The sequence below is a fragment of the Triturus cristatus genome, chromosome 1_1 (genome assembly GCF_964204655.1).
Source record: "Triturus cristatus chromosome 1_1, aTriCri1.1, whole genome shotgun sequence".
Classification (NCBI taxonomy): domain Eukaryota; kingdom Metazoa; phylum Chordata; class Amphibia; order Caudata; family Salamandridae; genus Triturus; species Triturus cristatus.
The window spans coordinates 1065922723-1065947064 of NC_140579.1; the positions used below are offsets into that span (position 1 = coordinate 1065922723).

The 24342-nt window shown below is 42.3% G+C and overlaps 1 protein-coding gene across 1 annotated transcript in view; it reads right to left on the minus strand.

Moving 5' to 3' along the window:
• LOC146871537 (protein FAM107B-like) overlaps nucleotides 1–24342 on the minus strand; it is a 126810-nt gene that overhangs the window by 32119 nt on the left and 70349 nt on the right. Inside the window, exon 2 of the mRNA XM_085599759.1 lies at nucleotides 19906–19942. Coding sequence (XP_085455885.1) covers nucleotides 19906–19942 — 37 coding nt within the window. The remainder of the gene's footprint in view (nucleotides 1–19905; nucleotides 19943–24342) is intronic.

Sequence of the window (24342 nt, forward strand, 5' to 3'; positions counted from 1 at the left end):
CTTTTGGATGAGCACCTGATGAGCAAGACAAAAGGCAGACCCTGAAAATGGTTCATTCTGAATTTACATAGAAGATAGCTGTCTCCACACTCCATCTATCTTAATGGGAGAGCTAAGGAAGCACCAGTCAGGTAGGCCACTTCTCAAAGGCCACTGCTGCATTTCTATAGGAAGCCCTGCCTCCATCGTCCCACAACTTAGAATCTGGTGTTTCACAAAAGCTTCAGGAATGTTAGCAATACCCCTTGCTCTTGTGGGAGGTTGTTACCCAGCCTCCATTTTGTGCTGTGCTTTACCACGGGAAATCCAAAATGTATCCCACTTTTCACATGCCATGCAGATTCATAATACCAGTCCCCGGACACTCCTTGCACACATACCATAATAATTCCCAATACCAGTCATCAGATATTCCTTGCACACAGAACATACACTGAATATGTCACCCATGCCACTTTAGGAAATTTTGCAAAGCAAGACCAGAAAGCTTTTTTCCCACTATCTGTTAGATCTGTCAGCCTTAGGGTGGTCTTCCCCCAAACCTATGCCTTCCCCCCACTTATTTGTGCTGGCCTTAGACACTGCACAATTTACCACTGCTAACCATTGCTAAAGTGCATGTGCACACTCCTTAAAACATGGTAACATTGGCTTATCCCAAATTAGCATATTTAATTTTTGTTTAAGTCCTTAGTAAAGTAGTACTACATGTACACAGGGCCTGTAAATTAAATGCTACTAGTAGGCCTGCAGCACTGATTGTGCCACCCACTTAACTAGCCCTCTAAACATGTCTCAGGTCTACCACTGTAGCCTGTGTGTGAAGTTTTCATCTGGCATTTCTACCTGCCAAAATATAGCTTTTGCTAGGCCCAACCCTTCCTAGTTAGTACATATAAGTCACCCCTAGGGTAAGCCCTAGAAAGCCAAGATGGCAGGGTGGAGTGCATTTAAGAAGTAAGACATGCACTTTTCATTTTTAACATGTACTGGTAGTGAAAAACATTTCAACTCATTTTTCATTACTGCAAGGCTTCCCCCTCCAATAGGCTAACATTAGAGTTACCTTAATACATTTAAAAAAGTGATAACTTCCAAATGGAAGCCGGTAACTAGTTAATGTTTGGTAGAAGGTGGAGCTAGGCACATCCCTACTTACACTTGGCTAGGCTATGCCCTGCCTCCACAGAAAGGGCTGCATACCCCATGTAGTTAGTCTGAAGGCAGGGATGGCAGGAAGCATGTGCACTTCAAAGACAATTTCCAGAAGCTTCTCCCCCTTCCAGAGGAAGGGCACCAGTTATAAATATTGGACCTTAGACACAACCTCTTCAATACGCTTCTGGACCTATGGACACTCTTAAATCAATGGATGGCGGAATAGCATATATTTAATGAGGTCCTACTCCTGCAATCCAGGTCGGATGGAGAGCGGTAGGTCTGACGGCAGTTTCCGGTCCAGATAACAAGTGTCCCTTATTGTGGTCGGGACCCTCCAATCCACCTATGAAGCACCATACACCTCTAATTGAGGTGGAATCGCTGACCGGCACCCCAACAGGGAATACCGGCACACACCACTAGGTCCCCCTCAACTAGAGATGGTACACCTAGCTCCGACAGGGGACACATTGATTTTTTGGTCCTGTCGAAGTGCCGCCCGATGGTTGGGCCTAGATGCCACAAAACATGGTGACCTCATGACACTAACGACCTCTTTCGACTAGTAGCTATCCTGGTACCTAAGGACCACAAGATAGCACCACTGTTTTTACCTATTCCTGGGGCCCATCTCTTATTAAAATGATTATTTTTGGGTTCCAGGGCCTATTTTAAAGTCACCTTTCACCCATTAGACTCGCTACAAAACCGCCCACTTGCACTCATCATTACGGCATCTTCAGATCAAAAGATCTCAGAAAAAGCGGCCCCCAGGCCCGTCGGGCATTGCAGCACCAGCCAGACGAGGAGCGCCCAATGATAAAGCATGACACCCAACAGGTGTGTGAGGGCATGAAGTATAGATCTCCTAGCGACACGTACCCCAGCCACTTGGCAAAACTACCCCTTTGTTGATAATACCTGTGGACACTCTGCAAGGAAGAATGACTGCTGTGCTGATAAAAGGACCACCACTCTGCTGGACTGCTGCTCTGAAGGAAGTACTGCTCTGCTATGCTAACCAGCTGCCTGCTGCCCTCTTGTATGAGTGAGAAGGACTGGACCTGAACCTGTTAAACCTGAGACCCCAAAGTGATGTAGTGTAGTTCCTATATCCCCGATAGGCTCTGCGCATTGGAATAATATACACTATAGTTTTGACATAGGACTGAGGTCAGTATGTCTCTATCGAGTACATTAAACTTAATTACTTGTGTGTGCCAGCTAACTCAGAGGTCACTAGAAACTTCTCGAATATATACAAGAAGGGATTCGTTTCTGACAACCGCATAAACATGACAACTTTGTTTCCCTTAGAGTCGGAACAATCTCAGAACCGTGGAAACAATAGATAACAGTTTCACTCAGTCAATCGTGCATGCTTCATTTCTACAGAGTTGCACAGAAATAGAGAGACGGGCGTTTCAATAAAAAGAGTTTATTGAACAGTCTTATTTCTCATGCAAGAGATATGAACTGCTACAATCGTAAGACAGGATGCGAAGTACAATACGTACAGGGTTAGCAGTAAGATAAAGTAATACTGCAATAGCATGGTTTGTAGCTATGACATATATTCATCAAAATACATATATAAATAACACAGGCTAAAATGTGAATACTCATCTGATGCTTCTAAATAGTTCTACCCCAGTGTACCTAACCTAAGTGTAGTACGAGGTAAGAAGTAGGTGCTGTTTTATAAAGTATAGCTAGCTATAGTTTTAGTTTTGCCAAGAGTTGCCAAAAGTTTCTCTAAGTTCTAGTCAGCTCCATACCTTAGAATGTGTGAGGTTGGAATCTCTTTCCGGGACTCAATGTCTAACATTCTGCAAGGGGAGTCGGAAACACTGGAGCTGGATTCTCTGCGAGGAGGATGACAGCGTCTGGTCAGTACATCAGACGGGAACTCGATCTCCTTCCGAACTTGTCGTGGCGAACCGCAAGTGGGCAGTGGAACTGGACCGTACCAGAACCATGGTTTACCAGGGCAAGTGCAGGTATATTTATACCTTGAAGGTGTTTAGGAATACCTGTATTGACCTAAAAGTCGGGCATCAGAACGTCATGAATGAACCCCTAAGGAACAGATGTTCATGTATAATAAATGAGTTCTTGGAGAAATCAATATCCAAGCAAGGGAAATTCCTAAAGGCTTAAGAATCTGGTTTTCCAAGAACTTGTTGTGACGTGGATTGACGGATGTAGGAGACCATGCCTGTATTTGGTTAGCATGGACAATGCCTAAATAAGGGCCGGATTTCATATGCTTAAATAAGGGCAATATGAATTGTACCTATATAAGGGCATACATCGGGAAACCTATATACGGAATCTAAATCTACACACAACACCCACTCCAGTTTCGTATGAACGACATTACTAAATCCCAAACATACTAAACATATCTGAAAGAGAGTATTGCATGATTAGCTAAAGCATATCTAAAAACATATGTTCTAAAAATGCATTACAAAACCATTGCTATGCATAAGGTGCTGTACATATTAAAAGCAATATTTCATTCTAAGCATATGTGCGCATTGGAAATGCTAAAAAGAATGAGTCAGAAATATATACACATGATGAAATGGCTCGTTAATACAGAAGAAAAGGGGCCGAAACCATTTCATATCAGATTAACACAAAACAATTGTTGATGTGACAGGGTGGCATAATGTCCCTGGAAGATTTTCAAAGAATTCTGTTCTCTATGAATAGTTCTACTATAAGCAGATTACTGTGCCAAAAAAAAAAAAAAAAAAAAAAAATTGAAAAAAAAAAATTAATGGTAGGAAAAAAGTTCCAAAGTTAGTCCTTTGTCTGAAAATAGTGAAGGCCAAATTAAGAGTCTCATTGGAACACTGTGTGCCTTAATCAAAAGTCAGTGTGTGAGCCTGGAGAAAACATGAAATCTTCTAATCCTGTAGACAAAAAGTCATCTACCATTGTAGGTGAAAGTTGGAATACCTCATTTAGAAGATTAACTGCACATAGATGTGAACTATCGCCTTCAGCATTGGTTGCATCAGCAATGTTCGAATCAAATGTTACCTGCGTGCCTGATGTTTCTTCTCGTACCTCAGCAGTAGCAATTTGCGTCTGTGAGAATGAATGCCGTCATCAGGATTGGTAGCCGCTGGGGACAACACAGAGCATGGGCCGTTACCGGGCGGGTCTAGCAGGATATCGATATCCGTAGGCATGACTGATGGGAGCATTAGACAGATGTCTAGCACGCATTCTTCACCACAGAGCAGGCAGCGTAGAACAGGTAAGATGCAATTTTGCCAGATTGGTCTGAATGACAGAAACCATGTGGTGTTTAATTCTCGTAGACGAGGTAAACCCAAAATTTGGACAATGCGCTCACAACACTTCATCTCCAATAGAGCTCTCCCCATGGTGAATTGGGTGTCGCTGGTGATTTGGCTTGCCATATCGTAGCAGTAGGAGCAAAAATAGAGTGCACGAAGTTTGGAAATATGCAGAGGACTGCTTGACAAGGTGCTAACAGTCCTGCACATACGTTCTTAATTACATGTATAATACCGCTCGTATCAGACATTTTTAAGATATGACCTAACATTTCTGAGAAATGTACAGGGCAGTTTGTATACAAAAGGGTATGTATCTCGGCAGAAGTCCTTTCGACTTGTAGATCATACGTTTCTTTGGCAGAGGTCAGTGGCACAGTTTGTTGTAAAAGAATGGCTTTCATTCTGCTTAGAGTATCAATTCGTATAGAAGAGATGTTCAGTGAAGGCCATAAAGGCGACTCCCTGACTGTTTCAGAACAAACGGAAGAGAACTCTACCCTATTTATCAAGAAGGTACACAGTATCAAAAGATATCTTTAGATGCCAGCTAGAGACACACAAAGGAAAGAGGAACAAAAGAACAAACAATTGTATACATATGTGGGGCCACACACAGCAATAGTTGAAATTTTTTTAATTATAAACAAACATTTATTGCATTACTTTAAATAAATGTTGTAAATAAATATGATACATTAATGGCTATTTAATAGGACAAATTCAGAGAGACGAAACAAATACAAAAAGACAAATTTCAAAAAACACAGGTTCCCACTTCAAGGAAGGAAAATTCTACTCATATACACATTCATTCACACCCAATCACACACATTCATCAAGATATATATAACTGTGCTGTTAATGCAAAAACTGAATGAGTGGTAAACACCAAGGACCCAGCCCTCAAGGAGGTCTTCACAAAGGTACTCAAGAACACAAATGAGTATGGAAATTATAGATGGGATAAGGATTTCAGAGGAAGACGATATGTCTGAAAATTAGGTCCAAAATCAACGATCAAGGGGGCGGGGCTCTTGGGAAAAACGCCGACGCGCGTTTCGGTGAAACAACGCCGAGGAGCGGAGAACCACCTTCTTCAGGGCGAGAAACAGAACCACACAAATCAAAAACGGGACCTGGGATAAAAACAAAAAAAGACAATGTATGTACATAAGAAGAAACAGAAACATACAAATGAGGAACAATTCCAGTCTGTGATTCTCACACAAAGAGTGTCTCTACTGCATCAACGAAATGATATATACAATAATGCTATTAAAATCAGGAGATTGGGCGTGCGCACTAAAGATAAGAGATGAAAAATAAAACAAATGAAACAAATGAAACACAAGAGGCTGAAAGAAAAACACAAGAATATATATACAGATAAGATGAAAACAAAACAAAACAAAACTTCAAAAGACCAATGTGCAGACAAACATATGATTAAAGCAGACAGATTACCTGAGTTGATAGAAGAAACAAAAGTCCAGAAGGTGAGCTTTACAAGATTTAGGATGATTTGGGATGATTTGAGCGATTTGCAGGCTGAACCAACAAAGAAATAAAAGTAAATGTAGACAGCGTATATACATATTAACGGACTGACAGAGGAATGAATACTGAATGTATTTACCAGGAAGAAATACAAATCCAGGAAAGCCCAGGGATAATAACAACGCTAGATAATCTACACGCCAGGAGTTTCAGAAACTCGATGCAGGCGGAAGTGCTGCAGCGAAGAAACCTGTTGTTTGTTGGATCGCCGCTAATATAGAAAAGAAAGAGAAGAACAAATCATAAGGTCAAAGGTAAAATCCAGGTCTAAAGGATCGGGAGGGTCTAAACTCACCTATATTCAAAACACACCAATGAGCATCTTTATATTCCGTGCGGGAGAAAGCAGAAATACTACACGGAGTAGACCAGATTCCACGATGGATGCGTGAAGCTGGTGAAAAATGGCCGAAAGCCGATGATAAACTAAAAAATAAAGCAGACAAACACAGATCAGAAATATAACACAAAGAGCCCTCAGAATGCTAACGCTACGCAAAAGCGGCAGAGAGGAGTTAACAGAGCAGGAATACCTCGGTCATTCGGCGGGCGTCACAAACGGATAGACCAACGTCTCTGAAGCGGCGTCCGGAACAATGCAGTCACTAACGAGTGAGAAAACCGGCAAAGATCAGGTAATTTAAACCCTCCAATCAGAAAAGCATCAATTGGGGGTGTGGACAGAAAGACTGTGGCCTCAGATTTAAAGGGGAAGGATTCCTGACAATTAAAAGATAAAGATACAAAACGAAGAAAAAAGGAGATACCAAACAAAACAAAACCTACAGAGGAAATGATAAATGCGAACTAAGGGCTAATTTAAAACAATTAGAGACCAAGGAACAATACATGGATAAACGACAGGGTAAAGACACCAAGTTTTGCGGTTAAAGCAAAATTTCGCACATGTAAACTCCAGAAAGAACAGTTAATGAATAGAGAAGGCCAGATATGGTTACAGAAGCGCATTCTCCCATGGAAGGGACTCATTAAGTCCCCTTTCCTTAGTATTAAGGATAAAAATCCAAAAAACTTCGCGTTTTTTGCGAATGCTATCTGGGTTATATCCCTTTTGGGGACGTATTCTTTCAAGGATAGACCAACGCAGCTCACTTTCTGTATGATTTTTCTCCATCCAATGGGTCACAATAGGTGCAGTATGTTTGGAACATCTTATATTTGATTTATGTTCCCCTATTCGGACCCTGACCTCTCTAGAGGTTTCACCCACATAGGAGAGTAGACAAGGACACTGAATCACATATATGCAGTTGGATGTTCTGCAATTAGTCATCTCCCTCAGGTCAGCGGTATAGCCATTAATGCATATGGTGGTACCAATAATGGCATTAATGCATGCATGGCAGGAGCCACATTTGTGGTTGCCTTTTACAGGTGATGGACCATCAATGGATTTTTGTATCCAGGTGTTTCGATCTAAATCTTTGGCTCTCACTAACAGATTTCTGAGGTTTTTGTTTTTGCGAAATGCAAAGATCGGTTTCGGGATAGGGGTAGTTTGTTCACCCAAATTTAATAGATGCCACTCTGAGTTAATGATTTGCCTTACTTTGTTGTTGAGTGGAGAATGTTTAGTGACACAAACAAGTTTATCAACTATGTTTTGCGGTTTAGGTTCAAACATGGCATCGCGGTTATAGAAACGCGCCCTTTTGGAGGCATTTCTCACCATTCTGGGAGGGTAGCCTCTGCTGATGAACTTAAGCTTCATCGTTTCCGCATGGATAAGATAATCTTTGACGGTAGTACAATTTCTGCGAAGGCGCAGAAATTGACTAAACGGAATCCCATCTTTTTGACTCCTAGGATGAAAGCTTTCAAAATGAAGCAAGGTGTTTCTCGCTGTGGGCTTCGTGTATAGCGATACAGTAAGCTTACAATCGTGATGTTCAATCCAGATGTCGAGGAACTCAAGCTTGGTAGTGCTGACATGGGCAGTGAACCTGATGTTATGGTCCGCTGCATTCAGCCATTCAATGTAGTCGTTTAGAGATGATTGGTCGCCTGTCCAAATGAAAAAAACATCATCGATGTAACGCGACCAATGTCTGACGTTCTCGAAAAAGGGGGCTACTTCGTTGAAGATGTTGTTCTTCTCATAATCGCCCATGTACAGGCATGCAACGCTCGGTGCACAGGCAGCGCCCATGCTAACTCCCTGCACCTGTTGGTAGAGTTGCCCGTCAAACTCGAAAAAGTTTTCTTCCAAAACAATCTCAAGGCATTGTGTCAGAAAAAGGCCGTTTACCAAAGAAGAATCGGTAGCAATGATGTTACTAACCACTTTACAGGCCTCCCTTTGGGGAATATTAGAGTAAAGTGATACGACGTCCAGAGTGACAAGAATATCTCGCTCTGGGTCGTAATCAAGGCCCTCGATCTTAGATATGAAATGACCGGTATCCTTCACATAAGACGGTAAACTTCCCACGATCGGCTGAAGGAACCTATCCAAATACTTAGACAGAGGTTCCGTCGCCGAGCTGATCGTAGAGACAATGGGCCTCAGGGGCGGGTCAAGTTGGTTCTTATGTGTTTTAGGTAGACCATAGATAATAGGTATACGGGTATAAGTTGGTGTGAGGAAAAGGGCCTCTGCCAAGCAAATATCACCTCTTTCAACCGCTTGTTCCACTGCTCGCAGGATACGACGCTTGATCCTGGGTTCAGGGTTCGTCAGAATCTTACAGTAGTGTCTTGTTGAACCAAGGAGGTCAAGCATTTTTTCTTTATACCTGATAGTGTCAAGAATGACAATGCCACCTCCCTTGTCACAGGGTTTAATCGTAAGCGCTTTGTCATTCTTCAGTGCCTTGAGAGCGAGGTTTTCTTCCCGAGTGGTGTTATATGCAGGCTTAGGAACATATTTAACTGCCTTTTGGATTTTATTAAGGACAGCCCTCTCAAAAAGGTTCACTTCCGTGCCTACAGTCCCTGACTGTGTCTATTTGTGGAAACAAGACTTGCATACAGCAAGTGACCCTGGATGTAACCGTAACTAGATATGGAATACCTGGCAACATGCCACAGCAGCTGTGATCATTCAACATAATGTAACTCCCATTAGAAAGCTGGCCAAAAATTGGATTAATCACGGCAGCCGGTGAACCTTGCAGGTGACAGGATAAGTTTGTAGTGGAACCATCACAGGCCCGTGTAAGTTAATACGTGACAAAGGAGAGAACCGCTTAGTGCGTTTTCACAGTTTGTACCGCTAAGAAACACTTCACGCCCAACACTACAACATCTATGTGTGCAAGGTAAATCCCAAGATGTCTTGATGTATTCTTTACCCAACCTTTCATATTTGCTTACTGGTATATGTTTTAGGCAATACTGAAAATGGATATTTGTAACAGGCAGAGTAATTTTACCATGTATGAGCCATTCAGTAGCTGGTTTTTCTGCCACTGTGAATGGTAATTTGTCCAGTTTTTCAATGCTCAGCAAAGTGTGGTCTGCTCCCCTTTGTGCCAGTTTGATCTGTTTATCAGTGAGATTGAATTCTGAAAACAGTGACGTAGTGTTGATTAAACGCCAAGGCACATAGCTTGCACGCAAGTTTTGTAGCGTCCAGCCCAATAGCATGATAGAACGTAGCTGAGACTGACCATGTTGCAACATGACCAAGTCTTGTTCCATGATGTCTATGACAGAAGACACAATGCTGTGCAATGAATATATTCTGGACGACAGAGTTGTTAACCCATTGTCTACTACAGAGAGAGTTTTCTCTAAGTTAATACAATCAATTTCTCGTATTCGTTCTTCCGTCTCTGCTTGGGTAACCTTCCATGCTTCATTATAAGCAGCGTAGATACCCGCATATATGAAACGTTTATGACGCGGTTTTCTTGGTCCTAGCAAGAATTCCCTAAGGTCTGCACCTTCTTGAAGTAAAGTTAAGTGTTGTTTTACATCCTTCAGTGTAGCTTTCTGTAGCCAATCAAGGCAAAGTTTCCCTACACTGTATGTTGTTACTACCCCTGGTTGCTGTCTTTGAACATTGCGTGGGTCTAGTCTATTGATAGTGAAACCCTGTGTTTTGTTTAGGAATCTATCTTGACAGTTATTCATGTCTGTGGGCCAGAGCAACCATTTTTTTCCATTCTGTATCTGATCTGTTGTGATGCAAAATATTATGTACGTTGACCTCCCCCCGTGTAGTGCTATTACTTGCAGGTATGGGTATGGTCGGTGTGTTCATGTCTTTGATCTTGGCTAACCCAAGGCAAGACGTTTGCTGGACAGTGTCATTCAAAAACATAATTTGCTCAGGGATGATACAGGCTCTAAACAAAGCTTCTACCCCCTGTACTTGCCAATCTTTTGTTCCCCAGACAGATTTTGTCTCAATGTTGTCTTTCCAAAAGTCGAAACCCTGTCTAGACAGTTGGGCAATAAAGGCTGCAGAATAAATCTGTTTAGTATTGGTTAACAAATTGTAGATCAAAAAAACAGTGGTATTATGAGGTCAAAGATCCTCAGGTAGCAAGGCTACAATTAATTAATTTAAGAATAATTCAATTATATTCATTGGTATATTGAACCCCGTTGGATCCAATTCAGAGATGTATGCAAGGACACAGAAGAGTAAAGGAAGGCATCACATTTTATTTAACATCATAAAATGGAAAAGCTTCCGTTTCTGTCATTTTTACATTACAAGAGTATACATTATATACAGTGCTCACACAAACAAAAGTGAAGGTGCGTGAAGTGAAGTGTTTTAGTGACAGTAAAAACTTTGCATCGCATTGAAAAAATTGTAGCCTGAAAAATATGGAAATTACATTGCAAACATTTTTGAACTAACCTTTGGAGGTGTAGGACAATGTTCCCATTGGTTATACATAAATACATTTCTAGGTGATGCAGTTTTATGCAAGAAATTATGACCATAGTGTTTATAACAATACATTTGTTCATAGTCTGATGAACCCTCTAAATATTCATGATTTGTGAATACTGCAGACATCTCTAGATCAGACATCATGTTATTAACAGTCTCAAAGTCCCAATCATCAGAAAAGGTACTAGAAGTAATAAAGTCACTCAATGAAATCTTAAATAAGTGTGGAATCTTCCAAAGCTCAGACGGGCCAAATATGTCATATTCAGTTCTGTCCCAAACTATACCATCTGGTATAGGAACGGCTGTGATGTTCAATGCTGACAAGTCTCACGATGGGATGATTTGTGTGGCGGGAGAAGTAAGTTCACTCTTTTACTTGCTGTGTCCATTTGAATATATCTTCCACTTATCAGCATACCTAGAGTTATTACCAGAGCTAACCATAGTAGAAAGAAGAATATTCCCAAAACAATCCATAGTTCAATCCATGGTGAAACCAGATAAGTCTTTTTCAGGAGATGAAAAAAGTCTGTTGCTTGTTCTTTGAAAGTTCTTTGTGCTGGCGTTGTTTCAGGTTCTCTGGGATCCTCAGAAAACGTATCAAAGTTCATGAAATAGCCAGAGGCAGTTCTGTCAATGGTTGGAATTGCATCAGGATTTGTTGAATTCGCTGGAACCAGTTGATCACTTGTTACTTCATTGTAGACAGGTGTATCAGGACGAACTGTTATTTGGGTATCATGAGGGATGAGTTCCATAGCTTTGTTGCTTAGTCCTTTATTTCTCACTGCAGAATCTTCAAAGGTGATGAGTCTCTCAGTTTGAACCTCTTGGATTGTAGCCAGCGGAGTGCGTCTGCTACATTGTCAGAGTCCACTTGGCCTACTGCTTAGTATCGGCCACATAGTGTGGTTTGATCAGGTCGATGGACACAAATCTTTTCTCCTTTTTACCAGCAAGGGTCGGCAAAAGTACTGTTCTTGATCCGTGGATTGCTAGGACAGGTAGTGGTTGTCTGTAAGAAGGCCCAAATTCCTTCTTATCCGCAATATTTTCTCTGACTAGATCACCAAGCTTTGGGAACCAGACAGGCCTTGCTGGGACAGCCGGTTTTTCCCCACTGATGGTGGGCTTCAGGAGCACGTTGCTTTGTTTTGTTCTTAGTTCCTTTAAGTCCTGTAAAACAGCCAAACGATCTTTGATATCAAATTTCTTATTTTCCATCACTGTGCCTTGCATATCAAGGTCCGGTACCAATATTCTAGTTCCAAATAGAACTTCATATGGAGTTACACCCCCTAGAGAACTTCTTGGCAAGTTGTTAAGTGCGCGCTGGACCCCATAAAGGTGTTTGACGCACCCAAACCGAATACCCTAGCTGTTATAGACTGCTTTAAGTCCCGGTTTGTCTTCCCACAACAGAATTTCCTTTATGATCGAATGGAGTAGAATACCGCAATACTACGCGCAAACTGGCCTTGGGTTCTTTGTAAGCTCGAGAGCTAAACGCAGGACCCTGGTCAGAATGTAGTGTGCCAATTGCGTATGTGCCGATAAAGACTCGCAAATCTTTTATAACAGTTCGAGCGTCAGCAGAGCGCTGAGGCCACATCCATAGGAACCTTTGTTTAGTTTTTGTTGGATTGCATTTGTCCAAGAGGACGCCTGCACGTAGATAGTCTAATGCTGTCTAATAATGGTATCTGAACTAGGCTGGCCATGTTGTAGCCAGGTGTCTGGTGGCATTCTGTACTGCGATCTCTATTGCAGTCTATGCAGTTATTGATGAAGATATGAATCAGTGTATTCATTCCTGGCCACCAGTACATCTCTTTTAGTTTTAAAAGTGTTTTAGAGATCACCTGATGTTTCAAACCCTCTCCCAGATGTGCTTCGTAAATCAAAGCTGCTCTTTCTTCCATGTTTGGTATTACCCTATCCCCCACTCCAGGGATTCGAGCAAACGGAACATTGTTCGCTTCAATTATATATGAGCATTTGAGTGGAAATTTTTTAGGTAACACTGCACCGCTGCCTTTGGTTGAAGCATTGACAGCAAGCATCATTTCACTGTCTATTTTTGTTTTTGAACGAGTGATTGCAGCTACGGAAGCCGTTTGCACAGCCCCTTTCGCGGCTTCATCAGCCAATGAATTCCCTTCAACGTGAACGCCATCACGTTGATAACTCAGCGTGTGTATCATGTGAGTGTTTTGTAGTCCGTTTCGCAACTGAACTACTTGTTCCCAAAGCGTTTTATGCTTGATTGTGCCATCTTTTGCATCTTTGGATCCATTTTGAAGCCAATTCTGTAAAAATTCATTGTATGATTGAACACAGTAAAAAGAATCGCACTCTATGAGTGTGGGGAATTCGCGATCCGTATTTTCAAGTGCCATCTTGAATGCATGTAGTTCAGCTCGCTGAGCTGTACAATCTCCTAGAGATTGCGTTTTTGTGACCATTGGTCTGAATTTGCCATCGCGCATACAAGATTGAACGATCGTGCATGCTGTACTGTAAGCTTGTTTACTCTCCGTAGCGGGTTGTGCAGATCCGTCAGTATAAATTCGTACTGATCAAGAGGGAGAATTTCAGTATGCAGAGGACATTCGTGTTCGTATTTCAGGAATGCTTGTGTTTTTAAATAAGGATCAAAAACATATTCAACATCAGTTGCAGCAAGAGAATTAACCCATTGTATCCATCTTGGATGTGAAGCTTTTGCTTTCGGAATACTAGCTTTTGTAACTGCCTCTAAGGCTGGTAAAGGAGTCACAACCATAATGTGCTTCCCCTGTGCTAGGGCTCTTTCTTTTGCTACAGCGGTTTGAACTGCTGTCAGAATTTTTTCTGTAGAAGGGAATTTCATTTCTGTTTGTGTATACAAGTGTGATTTGTATGCAATTGGTACTTTTTCACCTTCGTTAAAAGTTAAGTATGTGAATCCGCATTGACCCGGAATGATTCAGATCACTAAGTTGCATATATTTACGCGTATTTGCAAGTGTTTAGTTGCTAACATATCTGTTTGGAGTGAACGCAGAATTTGTGTGTGTTCTTGTGGCCAAGTTGTGGCTTTGAAATCAGGTTTGATTAATTCGTAGAGAGGTTTAACCCTCTCTGCGTAGTTTAGAATGTATGTTCGTCCAAAATTCAGGAAACCTAGAATCGACTAAGTTTTTCAGCATTTTTGGAGGTTGGAGCAACGCACACTTTTCTAAAAAGTTGGCTGCCAGGCTTTTGCCTTCACTTGAAAGTTCATATCCTAGGAAAAGGACGGTGAGATGGGCATTTCTGGACTTTTTAAAGTTGAATTTGTAACCCTCTGATATAATGGTGTTCACCCTGTTCAAGTGCCTGTCCAGGTCATCGTCTGTCAGATATATATCATCGACATATGACAATGCCTCGTCATCATAAATTTGTAGTAACTCTGTTACTCTTGCTGAGACTAACCCCGGGCTGTTTTTGAACCCCTGAGGGAGTCGACAAAATTGACGGCGAGTCCCCATTATTGAGAAAGCGGTCAAATATATACTTTCAGGTGCAATATTTTGACAAAAGAAACCATTTGAAATGTTTAATGTGGTTTTGTACTTTTTACGCACAATGTTATTCATTAATGCTGTACTGTGTGCATTTCGCACTGCAAATGTTTTTACAACAAGAGTTTAAGTGTCTGTAATCCAAAACTAGACAATATGTATTGTCTGGGTTGGAGACAGGAAACAAAGGATTGTTATTGTTATTCAAATTGATCTAAGATCTCCCTGACCTGTTTTTTAGCTTCTTGCTTAATTGGATACTGCCTTTGTGCAGTTGGATGATTTTTTAACTGGATTTTGTGGTAAGGTGAGTCCTCATCCCATTTCCTGGCATAAGTATATTTTAAATGTACTGGAATGTCGTTGGAGAAGGCTGGCATAATGATGTCTTCGCCATGTGGGCACGCCCTGACAAATTCTGGTGGCCACTCTTGTTCTGCTAGAAGTATATCATAACCCTTTGAAAGTCGCTCCCAAAAGAGTGCTTTCACTTTTCTTGGTATGTCTCCCTCCATCCGGAGTGTTATTTCATATAACCTATGCGGAGAACTAACCCTGGTATCTGCAGTTTCAACTTGAATGTCCTCATTCAAGTCCACTGTCTCCAGAAGCCCCTTCAGGTTCTGGCGAGCTACTGTAACTTCTGCTGCGCTGTCCAACATTGTCTGAGCCCATTCTCCGTTCTTGAGTTGTGTTCTCAGAATCCTCGGCATGTCTGATCTTCAGACCTGCTACCTTCTTTTTAGAGAATTGAGGTTTTGGTTTGTTTTTCTGAACGTGTTGAATGTCTTTGGACTTTACGCGTTCCTCTTTGTTCTCTGACCGTCCTCTTCTTTTGGATGTCTGTGATGATATCTGAAAGGTACGAGAGGAACGTGTATCAGTATCTTGATACCTGTTAGGTTTTCTCAAATTATCCCTATTCCTGAGTTTATACCTCCTTTCAGAGGGCTCCTTTTGAGGAGACCTACCTCGGGATTCAGAATCTTTCTCTTTTGAATGTTGTTTGTTATTTTCCCACTTCTTTTTAGAAGAGGTAGGAGTGTTTTTAGGAAAGACCTTATCAGGACTTTCAGACAGTTGTGGTTTAACTGTGTAATTCTATTAAATGTTGTATCTGATTAAGTAATTCTTCGTCTGACATTGCTTCAATGTCAGGATGAGGTGTGTAGCTGGCTAAAATCGGCCATGTTGCTCCTTGTCTACCTAGTGGACCGAGCCTGGTAATGTGATTGTAATGTTTTAGGACGCCTTCAAACTAGAGATCATGCTCCTGGTATGTGAGTGGAATTTCAATATCCTCGAAAGGAATATATTCCTCAGGTGGTTCATCTTCTTTGTAGAAGTGAAACATTTTAGTTACTGGATTTGATTCTGGGAATACTATCAATTAATAGAATACCTCTGTCTGGTGAGATTCATGTGCCTCTATCACAAAAACTGCCCTACCACCTCTTGGTGTTAGGCCATGTTTTATAAGTTTTAGAGTGATGGCTATCCTTAAATTTGGAGCAATAATTTTCGCATTTTCATCGGTTTCATTAAAACCTGTATAATCAAAAGCTACCGGGACATTGTCAGGTACAGCCTCGTTGTTAATGCCGTCTTCGGTCATTGTTTAATTAAAGTTGCAGAGCAAGTTTCAAGGGAGCAAATATAAGGTGCACAATATTTTGGAACACTGTATCCTTCAACGTTGAACAAACCAAACAGCTAATTCATAGGATTTTTGTCCTACTCAGCTATGGCGGATATTATCCCTACCCACTCCAGACGTCTTATGGAGTATTATGAGTAGGGTTCTCTGAGAAAGCACGACTGAGTTACTTCAGTATCTAGCATTAAATTAGTGCCTTACCAAACCGTTGGGCGCCATGTAGTGTAGTTCCTATATCCCCGATAGCCTCTGCGCATTGGAATAATATACACTATAGTTTTGACATAGGACTGAGGTCAGTATGTCTCTATTGAGTACATTAAACTTAATTACTTGTGTGTGCCAGCTAACTCAGGGGTCACTAGAAACTTCTCGAATTTACAAGAATTTACCAGACGTGGGTCCCTTGCTCACTTTGCCACTGGATTCAAGCTAGCCTGACTGATGACGGCTGATTAGCCAGAAACTGGTCCCAGGATGCTTTTTTCCGGTCCAGGAAAGACATGGCTCAGCAGTTCAGGCTGGACTGTCCCCATGAGGCACAGGGTCAGACTGATTTGCATATGGCCATGTCTGAACTGGGGTGGTGGAGTGAGCTAAAGAATGATGATGGATTAAACCCAGATCAGTTGACTGGGGGTGAGTGCATGCAATGTTCAACACTCCGCCCATCATCCCCTTTGGTTTTGCTTTGTTCGCCCTAAGTTGGCAGGGTATGCCCAGACGTGGGTCCCTTGCCCACTTTGCCACTGGATTCAAGCTAGCCTGGCTGATGACGGCTGATTAGCCAGAAACTGGTCCCAGGATTCTTTTTTCTGGTCCAGGAAAGACATGGCTCAGCAGTTCAGGCTGGACTGTCCCCATGAGGCACAGGGTCAGACTGATTTGCATATGGCCATGTCTGAACTGGGGTGGTGGAGTGAGCTAAAGAATGATGATGGATTAAACCCAGATCAGTTGACTGGGGGTGAGTGCATGCAATGTTCAAAACTCCGCCCATCATCCCCTTTGGTTTTGCTTTGTTCGCCCTAAGTTGGCAGGGTATGCCCAGACGTGGGTCCCTTGCTCACTTTGCCACTGGATTCAAGCTAGCCTGGCTGATGACGGCTGATTAGCCAGAAACTGGTCCCAGGATGCTTTTTTCCGGTCCAGGAAAGACATGGCTCAGCAGTTCAGGCTGGACTGTCCCCATGAGGCACAGGGTCAGACTGATTTGCATATGGCCATGTCTGAACTGGGGTGGTGGAGTGAGCTAAAGAATGATGATGGATTAAACCCAGATCAGTTGACTGGGGGTGAGTGCATGCAATGTTCAACACTCCGCCCATCATCCCCTTTGGTTTTGCTTTGTTCGCCCTAAGTTGGCATGGTATGCCCAGACCTGGGTCCCTTGCTCACTTTGCCACTGGATTCAAGCTAGCCTGGCTGATGATGGCTGATTAGCCAGAAACTGGTCCCAGGATGCTTTTTTCCGGTCCAGGAAAGACATGGCTCAGAAGTGCAGGCTGGACTGTCCCCATGAGGCACAGGGTCAGACTGATTTGCATATGGCCATGTCTGAACTGGGGTGGTGGAGTGAGCTAAAGAATGATGATGGATTAAACCCAGATCAGTTGACTGGGGGTGAGTGCATGCAATGTTCAACACTCCGCCCATCATCCCCTTTGGTTTAACCGCATAAACATGACAACTTTGTTACCCTTAGAGTCGGAACAATCTCAGAACCGTGGAAACAATAGATAACAGTTTCACTCAGTCAATCGTGCATGCTTCATTTCTAGAGTTGCACAGAAATAGAGACGGGCGTTTCATTAAAAAGGGTTTATTGAACAGTCTTATTTCTCATGCAAGAGATATGAACTGCTACAATCGTAAGACAGGATACGAAGTACAATACGTACAGGGTTAGCAGTAAGATAAAGTAATACTGCAATAGCATGGTTTGTAGCTATGACATATATTCATAAAAATACATATATAAATAACACAGGCTAAAATGTGAATACTCATCTGATGCTTCTAAATAGTTCTACCCCAGTGTACCTAACCTAAGTGTAGTACGAGGTAAGAAGTAAGTGCTATTTTCTAAAGTATAGCTAGCTATAGTTTTAGTTTTGCCAAGAGTTGCCAAAAGTCTCTCTAAGTTCTAGTCAGCTCCATACCTTAGAATGTGTGAGTTTGGAATCTCTTTCCGGGACTCGATGTCTAACATCTTGCAAGGGGAGTCGGAAACACAGGAGCTGGATTCTCTGCGAGGAGGATGACAGCGTCTAGTCAGTGCATCAGGCGGGAACTCGATCTCCTTTCGAACTTGTCATGGCGAACCGCAAGTAGGCAGTCGAACTGGACCGTACCGGAACCGTGGTTTGCCAGGGCAAGTGCAGGCATATTTATACCTTGAAGGTGTTTAGGAATGCCTGTATTGACGTAAAAGTCGGACATCGGAATGTCACGAATGAACCCCTAAGGAACAGATGTTCATGCATAATAAATTAGTTCTTGGAGAAATCAATATCCAAGCAAGGGAAATTCCTAAAGGCCTGAGGGGCCCCTCTGGAGATTGGGGCCTCCTGCACCATGGGGGCTGTTACACCACTGTGCATGACTGTTGCACATACTTGGCACTAAAACTCAAAAATACCATAGATATGTGCAATCAGGTCCATGCTCATAAAACCTTGCAGGAGATATTCCCATCCTAACAAATAGGTGAGAAATAAGTCCTCAAATAGGTCTTCAGACAAGAATACTAAACAAAGAGCACTGTCACGTTTGCAGGCAGCTCTATAACGTTTTGCAGCAGACAGATTGTCACCATGAAATCAACAGTATCTTTCCTCCTAGGTTGACATCTGATTCGTCGGAGGTATTAAAGTCTCCTAGAGCTTTTGGGATTTATAGATATTTGCATTTTCACTAACAAAGTTAGTAATCAAAGAGGATAGTAAATAGCTATTAGTGCAGTGGTTTCATTAGGCATAGTAGAAAACTGGGCAAAGTAAGTCTCAAACAATGGAGGCGAAAGGGTGTCAAAATGTCAATAGCTTATTTTAGTAATTTCAGTCACCAGACCTCCAATTTTTATAAGTCAGGGAATGCTGAGAAACTTAAACTGATTGGAATGTCTGAGGTCAAAACAGAATCACTGTCCTCTGTAGGGCAGAGTCATTCAGTGAAAGTAAGCACAGCTTCCTCTAGTGAAGGGGGCAAATGTCATCTATAGTATATTTGAACAAGGGTATAGTATTAATGTGGCTCCTTGCAAGAGCATAAGTAGGTGCATGAGGTCATAACAGAATAAACGCAACATGTTGGCACAGGTTGCTCATCTGCGCAGCACAGTGGAGCGCCCCTGGCTCATTCTTGCCCGTATGGTCCAGCCATGCTTGCCTTCAGTTCTCCAGCGGCATGCCAACTGAGCCAGTCAACTATGAGTCACACAACATGCCTACCTTTAATGACTGCTGCAATGACCTCATGGGACATGTCATACAATGGAAGTCTTGCACCCCCTTACAAGACAGTTGCTGTCATACCAGTCAGAAGGTGACCAGGAAGATATTAAATGAAAAATTTACGCTCAACACACAGCGAGCTATCTTCCCCTCCTCCTGGACTTTCTAGCTGAACTGCGGCCTGTCTAATCAAAGCACTTGGCACTATTTGGCTCTAAGTGCACGAAATATCTTGCTAAGAGCACCCCAAGCTGAAAGGGGCAGAGCTCAGCACCAACTGACCAAACCATAATAACAGCAAATATGATAAAAGTTCCCAGAAGATTCTTACCTGAAATGAAGGATTTCTTTTTGTTCTTGCTTTCAGCCTGTTAGAACAATGGAAAAAACGTCCATTAGAAGTGTGCACGGCTCCAACACAAGCTGCTTGCACTATTTGATCATATTACTATAGAGCGGATGCTGTAACATTGGACCATCAGTTTAACAATTAATTAAGTATATAGCTGGCAAGTAGTACCTTGTCTCGCGCAGCTTTACCTATCTGAGTTTGGATGAAAATCCACTGTTTATAATTGGAGTGCAAAGTACATGACTCTTTAACAAAACCTCAGGTGGATTTTCTGTGGTTTTGCTTCAGAAGTCCATGCTCAACCTGATATACTGCCATTGATCACAGTGCAATGATTGTTCACTAATCAGCCAATGGATTAAACTAAGATGTATTCAAGGAGAGTAACCTCACAAATGGACTTCATGATCTACAGAAAGATTTGCTCTCTCGTCAACATTAGAGTAAGGCTAGAAGACAGATCACTTTAGATGACAAAAAAAAGGTTCAAGTTCTGAAACATTTTTGGTTGTCACATTGTCATGCTCTCTCTGCTGGGTTGGCCGTTGACCATAAAGTGTGTAGAAATTTGTTGAAGAGGTGAGGAAGGACTTGCCCAGCAAAGTTGTAGCCTCACCTATTCTGGCTCCATACACCTCAGTGGGCCCATTCAAAGTGTACTTGACAAATAAGAGTTGTAGGAGCCGATTGCGGTATTGAAAGATATATCAAATGACTCAATTGCCGGTATCATTCAAATGGAGTGTTTCATAAATTTATTTAAGAATCCGTGCAAATAAATAAAATGTGATACATGTTTTTCATATTCACATCATGGCTGTGAATATGAAACTGTAGTAAGGTATCTTGTAAATATTAGTATGAAACTTCTCCATGTCAGCAGCATGTACAGTTGGAATGTTGCCTGTTGCTAAGTGGCTTAGCATGGTAATGAAAGGTTCACAGTTGGAGTTGAGCTGTGCTGAGCCTGGTGGAGCCTCTGCTGTAGCTGGCTCGACAACCATGTAGCTACTGAATAAACCTGCTCAACCCCACCCTGCCTGCAGCGTCTTTACTACAGAAACATATCAAAAACTAAATAACAACGAAATATAAGTTTGAAAAATATTCAGCTTTTGCGTTATACTCAGCAACATGTATATTTTTCCCGAAGCACTGTGGACTTCATCAAGCTACAATTTTCACGGCATTCACAAAATGAAATTGAATGGAAAATCAAACAAATTGGAGCACCATTGTAAATAAAGCATGTCCCTTATATATGCAAATAAAGGAAGGAGAACAGGGAAAAATGTTCCATCATAATGATCACAACATTTTGTCAACTATGCTCGGTTCGACTTAACATATTTATGTCTAACGTTCATAAGTTCTGAAGTTATATTCTCATTTCATAAATATGGTGTCACATGGTGCTAAATATGAAATTACGCAAATTACATTCCATTCTTGATTTTTTTTTGTATAGTTGTGCCCAGCATGTAAAAACATGTCCATATTTCAGATCAAAATTAACATTTCAGTAGTCAAAGCAGAAAAAAGGACTGCTTACTGTTTTTTTTCACTAAGGTCGGAGTGGACAGGCAGCTGCCAAGCTAAGTCCACTCCATCTTTTTTATTCAGCCCCTAGAGACCCCAGCTCAGGGTTCTCAAATATGCTGCATAAATCATTTGCTGCAACAGTTTCTGGGGGCAGCTGGGGACTTACATCTGCTGCACTGTTTGAACTTATTATAGTCCATGGAAGTTGCACGTGCCAATTGACTATGGGACCAGTTGTACACTCAAATTAAGCTGGGTCACTTGGACATGGATTTAAAGAGTCGAGAACAATTGAACCATAAACTTTTGGAAGCACCAGGAGCCACTGGACTGGTCTAGATGCTTTGCACTAGACTGTGAGTCCAATATCAGGCTGTGGATAGAGACAGCAGTCGGTCATTTTTTTAAGCAATGTTTAATTCAATCAAGGACCACCATATTGCAGGTGGAGGTCCTCTTGTTGAAAACTAAAACAGCGATATGATAAAGCATTCACTAAAGACATGAATTCTCTCTAGTTAAAACATGTTTCTTGTCTTATGTTGACTAATGTCCGGACTCCATTTTGTATTGTTGTGTCTCCATGTGCTCAGCACGAAAAGAGTCCTACCTTTTCGCTAGTTGCTCTTTGTCTTCCTAGTAACAGTCTATCAATAGCCCCTTTGTCCGTCTGGCGCATGCCCAGACTTGACCACATCTGTTATCAGTTAGTCCTTGCTTGACCATGTTTTCGCGGGCTTAAGGAGTGTGTTAACTCCGCCCACATATTGGTTCTGTATCGAAAATGACCATAAAAGGTAATGAATTCTGCTTCATGCTGTATCCACCCACTCATGAGCCCCTCTGTTGTGTATAAAAGGGGACTGTGTATGCAAGTTCTTTGTGCTACTCTATGCAATACTGAGGAGTGTTGTATAGGTTGTAGGACCACCCTTAAGGGTTAATAAACTCTGTCTTTGTATTTTGCAGTTTCCGTGCCAACTTCCTTCTAGTTTTTGTTACAGGAGAGCGAACCCTTGTACTCTGCGGGCCTAGCTGGGGCCTGTAGTCATCAATTGGCGCCCGTCACGTGGGGCTCATCGGCGACTCGGATGCTCGAAGGACTGGTCGTGACGAAGGTGAGGAATTTTGCCAGGGATGTGATCACTGCCAGTGGCGTTTTAGTCCTGGCATCCCGAGGTTTTCTTCCTTCCCTTCCGAGCTGACCTTCTGGGTGGCGCCGGTCCTCGACTGAGACCTCTTCTGTCGGTTTGCCGTGACAGCCGTTTGGGCGAATTTTGGAACTTGGCAGTTGGAACCTGGACACTCTTGATTGGTAAGAACCGTTGTACGGTACTTGCTCCGAGTTTTGATGCCTGGGTTGGCTATTTGAGTTTGATTTGTGATGACCGGTCATATTTTGTATTGATTACTGTGAGAATATATGCGTTGCAACACATATAGGCAGGTAATGTGGAGATATTTCTCCGGAGTTGTTTAAATTTGAACGGCGCAAAGTTTAAGTGCCATTTTTGATAATACTGCATATTTTGCATTATTTTTGAGCATGCCTGCTTTTAGCGCACTCCGTAAGTGGTGCTGCTGCTTTGGAAACCGGTTAAATCTTGAGGAATCTGCTCCAGCCCCCCCAGAGGGGACTCCTAATAGGGATATGTATGTGAAGCATGGTCTTTCCTCTATAATGTACAGCACAGTGTGGAGGAAATACACCAAAAAGGATCCTGAGTTACGATGGCCTTTGTATGGATCATTTGATATGCGTAAGATTGAGTATGTGGAACAGTGTATGTGTAAACGGCGTGCTCGGCAAGACATGTTTGAATGTGTGCGGTTATGGGTGAAGGAAGTGCGTGAGCGAGAGAAACGTGAGAAAGCGCTGTTTGATAAAGAGCAACGGAAAAATGATCATGTGCGAGCACAGAAAGCGAAGCGTCGGGAGGAAAGAGAACTGGCGGAGAGACAAGAGAAAGAGCGTAGGTTGCAAGTCTCGGGTCAATATGCTGTCCGCCAGCCACTTTATCCTGTCCTTACTAATCTTGAAGATGATTTTTATTTATTAGATCGTTCTCCGCCCCCTTATGTTGGCGCGTCCGCCCCGAGATCACAGGAGTCTGGATTGGTTTCGGATAAGGTAGACACGCGGTCTATGTTGTCAGTCGAGCGTATGAGTGAGCTTCGGAAAATTTCTCTTCATGCACTTAAGGGCAAGTTATCCCTTGCTGAATTGTTGGACTCTTTGGAAAAGTGGCGGGATAGAGAGAAGTTGTATTTTCTTGAAACCTTTTCTGATGAAGTGATTACTGCCTTTCGGAAATATTCAGAAGTTTTTGAGCCTGATGATGTAGTATTAGATGCTAAAGCATTGCGTAACGGTGTTTTTTCTCCCTCTAAGGCATCTGATGCGGTCCGGCGACTGTTTGCATTGCGGGACGCGGCAAGTGACCTTAAAGAGAGAGCGCGCCTAAAGGCAGGGGAGGAGGAGCAGTCGGATCCACGTATCAGCGATGACCAACCATCTACCTCCCACTCAGATAAGAGCGAACTAGTGCATGCTAAACCGATGCGAGAGGCGGCACCTTTGTATGTTCCTCCTAAAGGAGCGGGAACTAGTTCAGATATTACTTCCGCCGGTGCTAAGGGATATTTTGTGTATAATTGGGTCTATACTCCCTGGCATAGGGCTGATGTTATGGCATTAAAGAATGCATTGCCTGACCCCCGCAAGAATCCAGCGGCCTTTTATGAAGAGGTCGAGGGGGCCTTGAATTCTTGTACTATGACTTTAGCAGATATAGACTTGTTTTTTGGGCTCATATTACCACCGGATATGTGGAGATCTGTGCGGAAGGTGGATGATGTTCCCGCTTTTAAGGC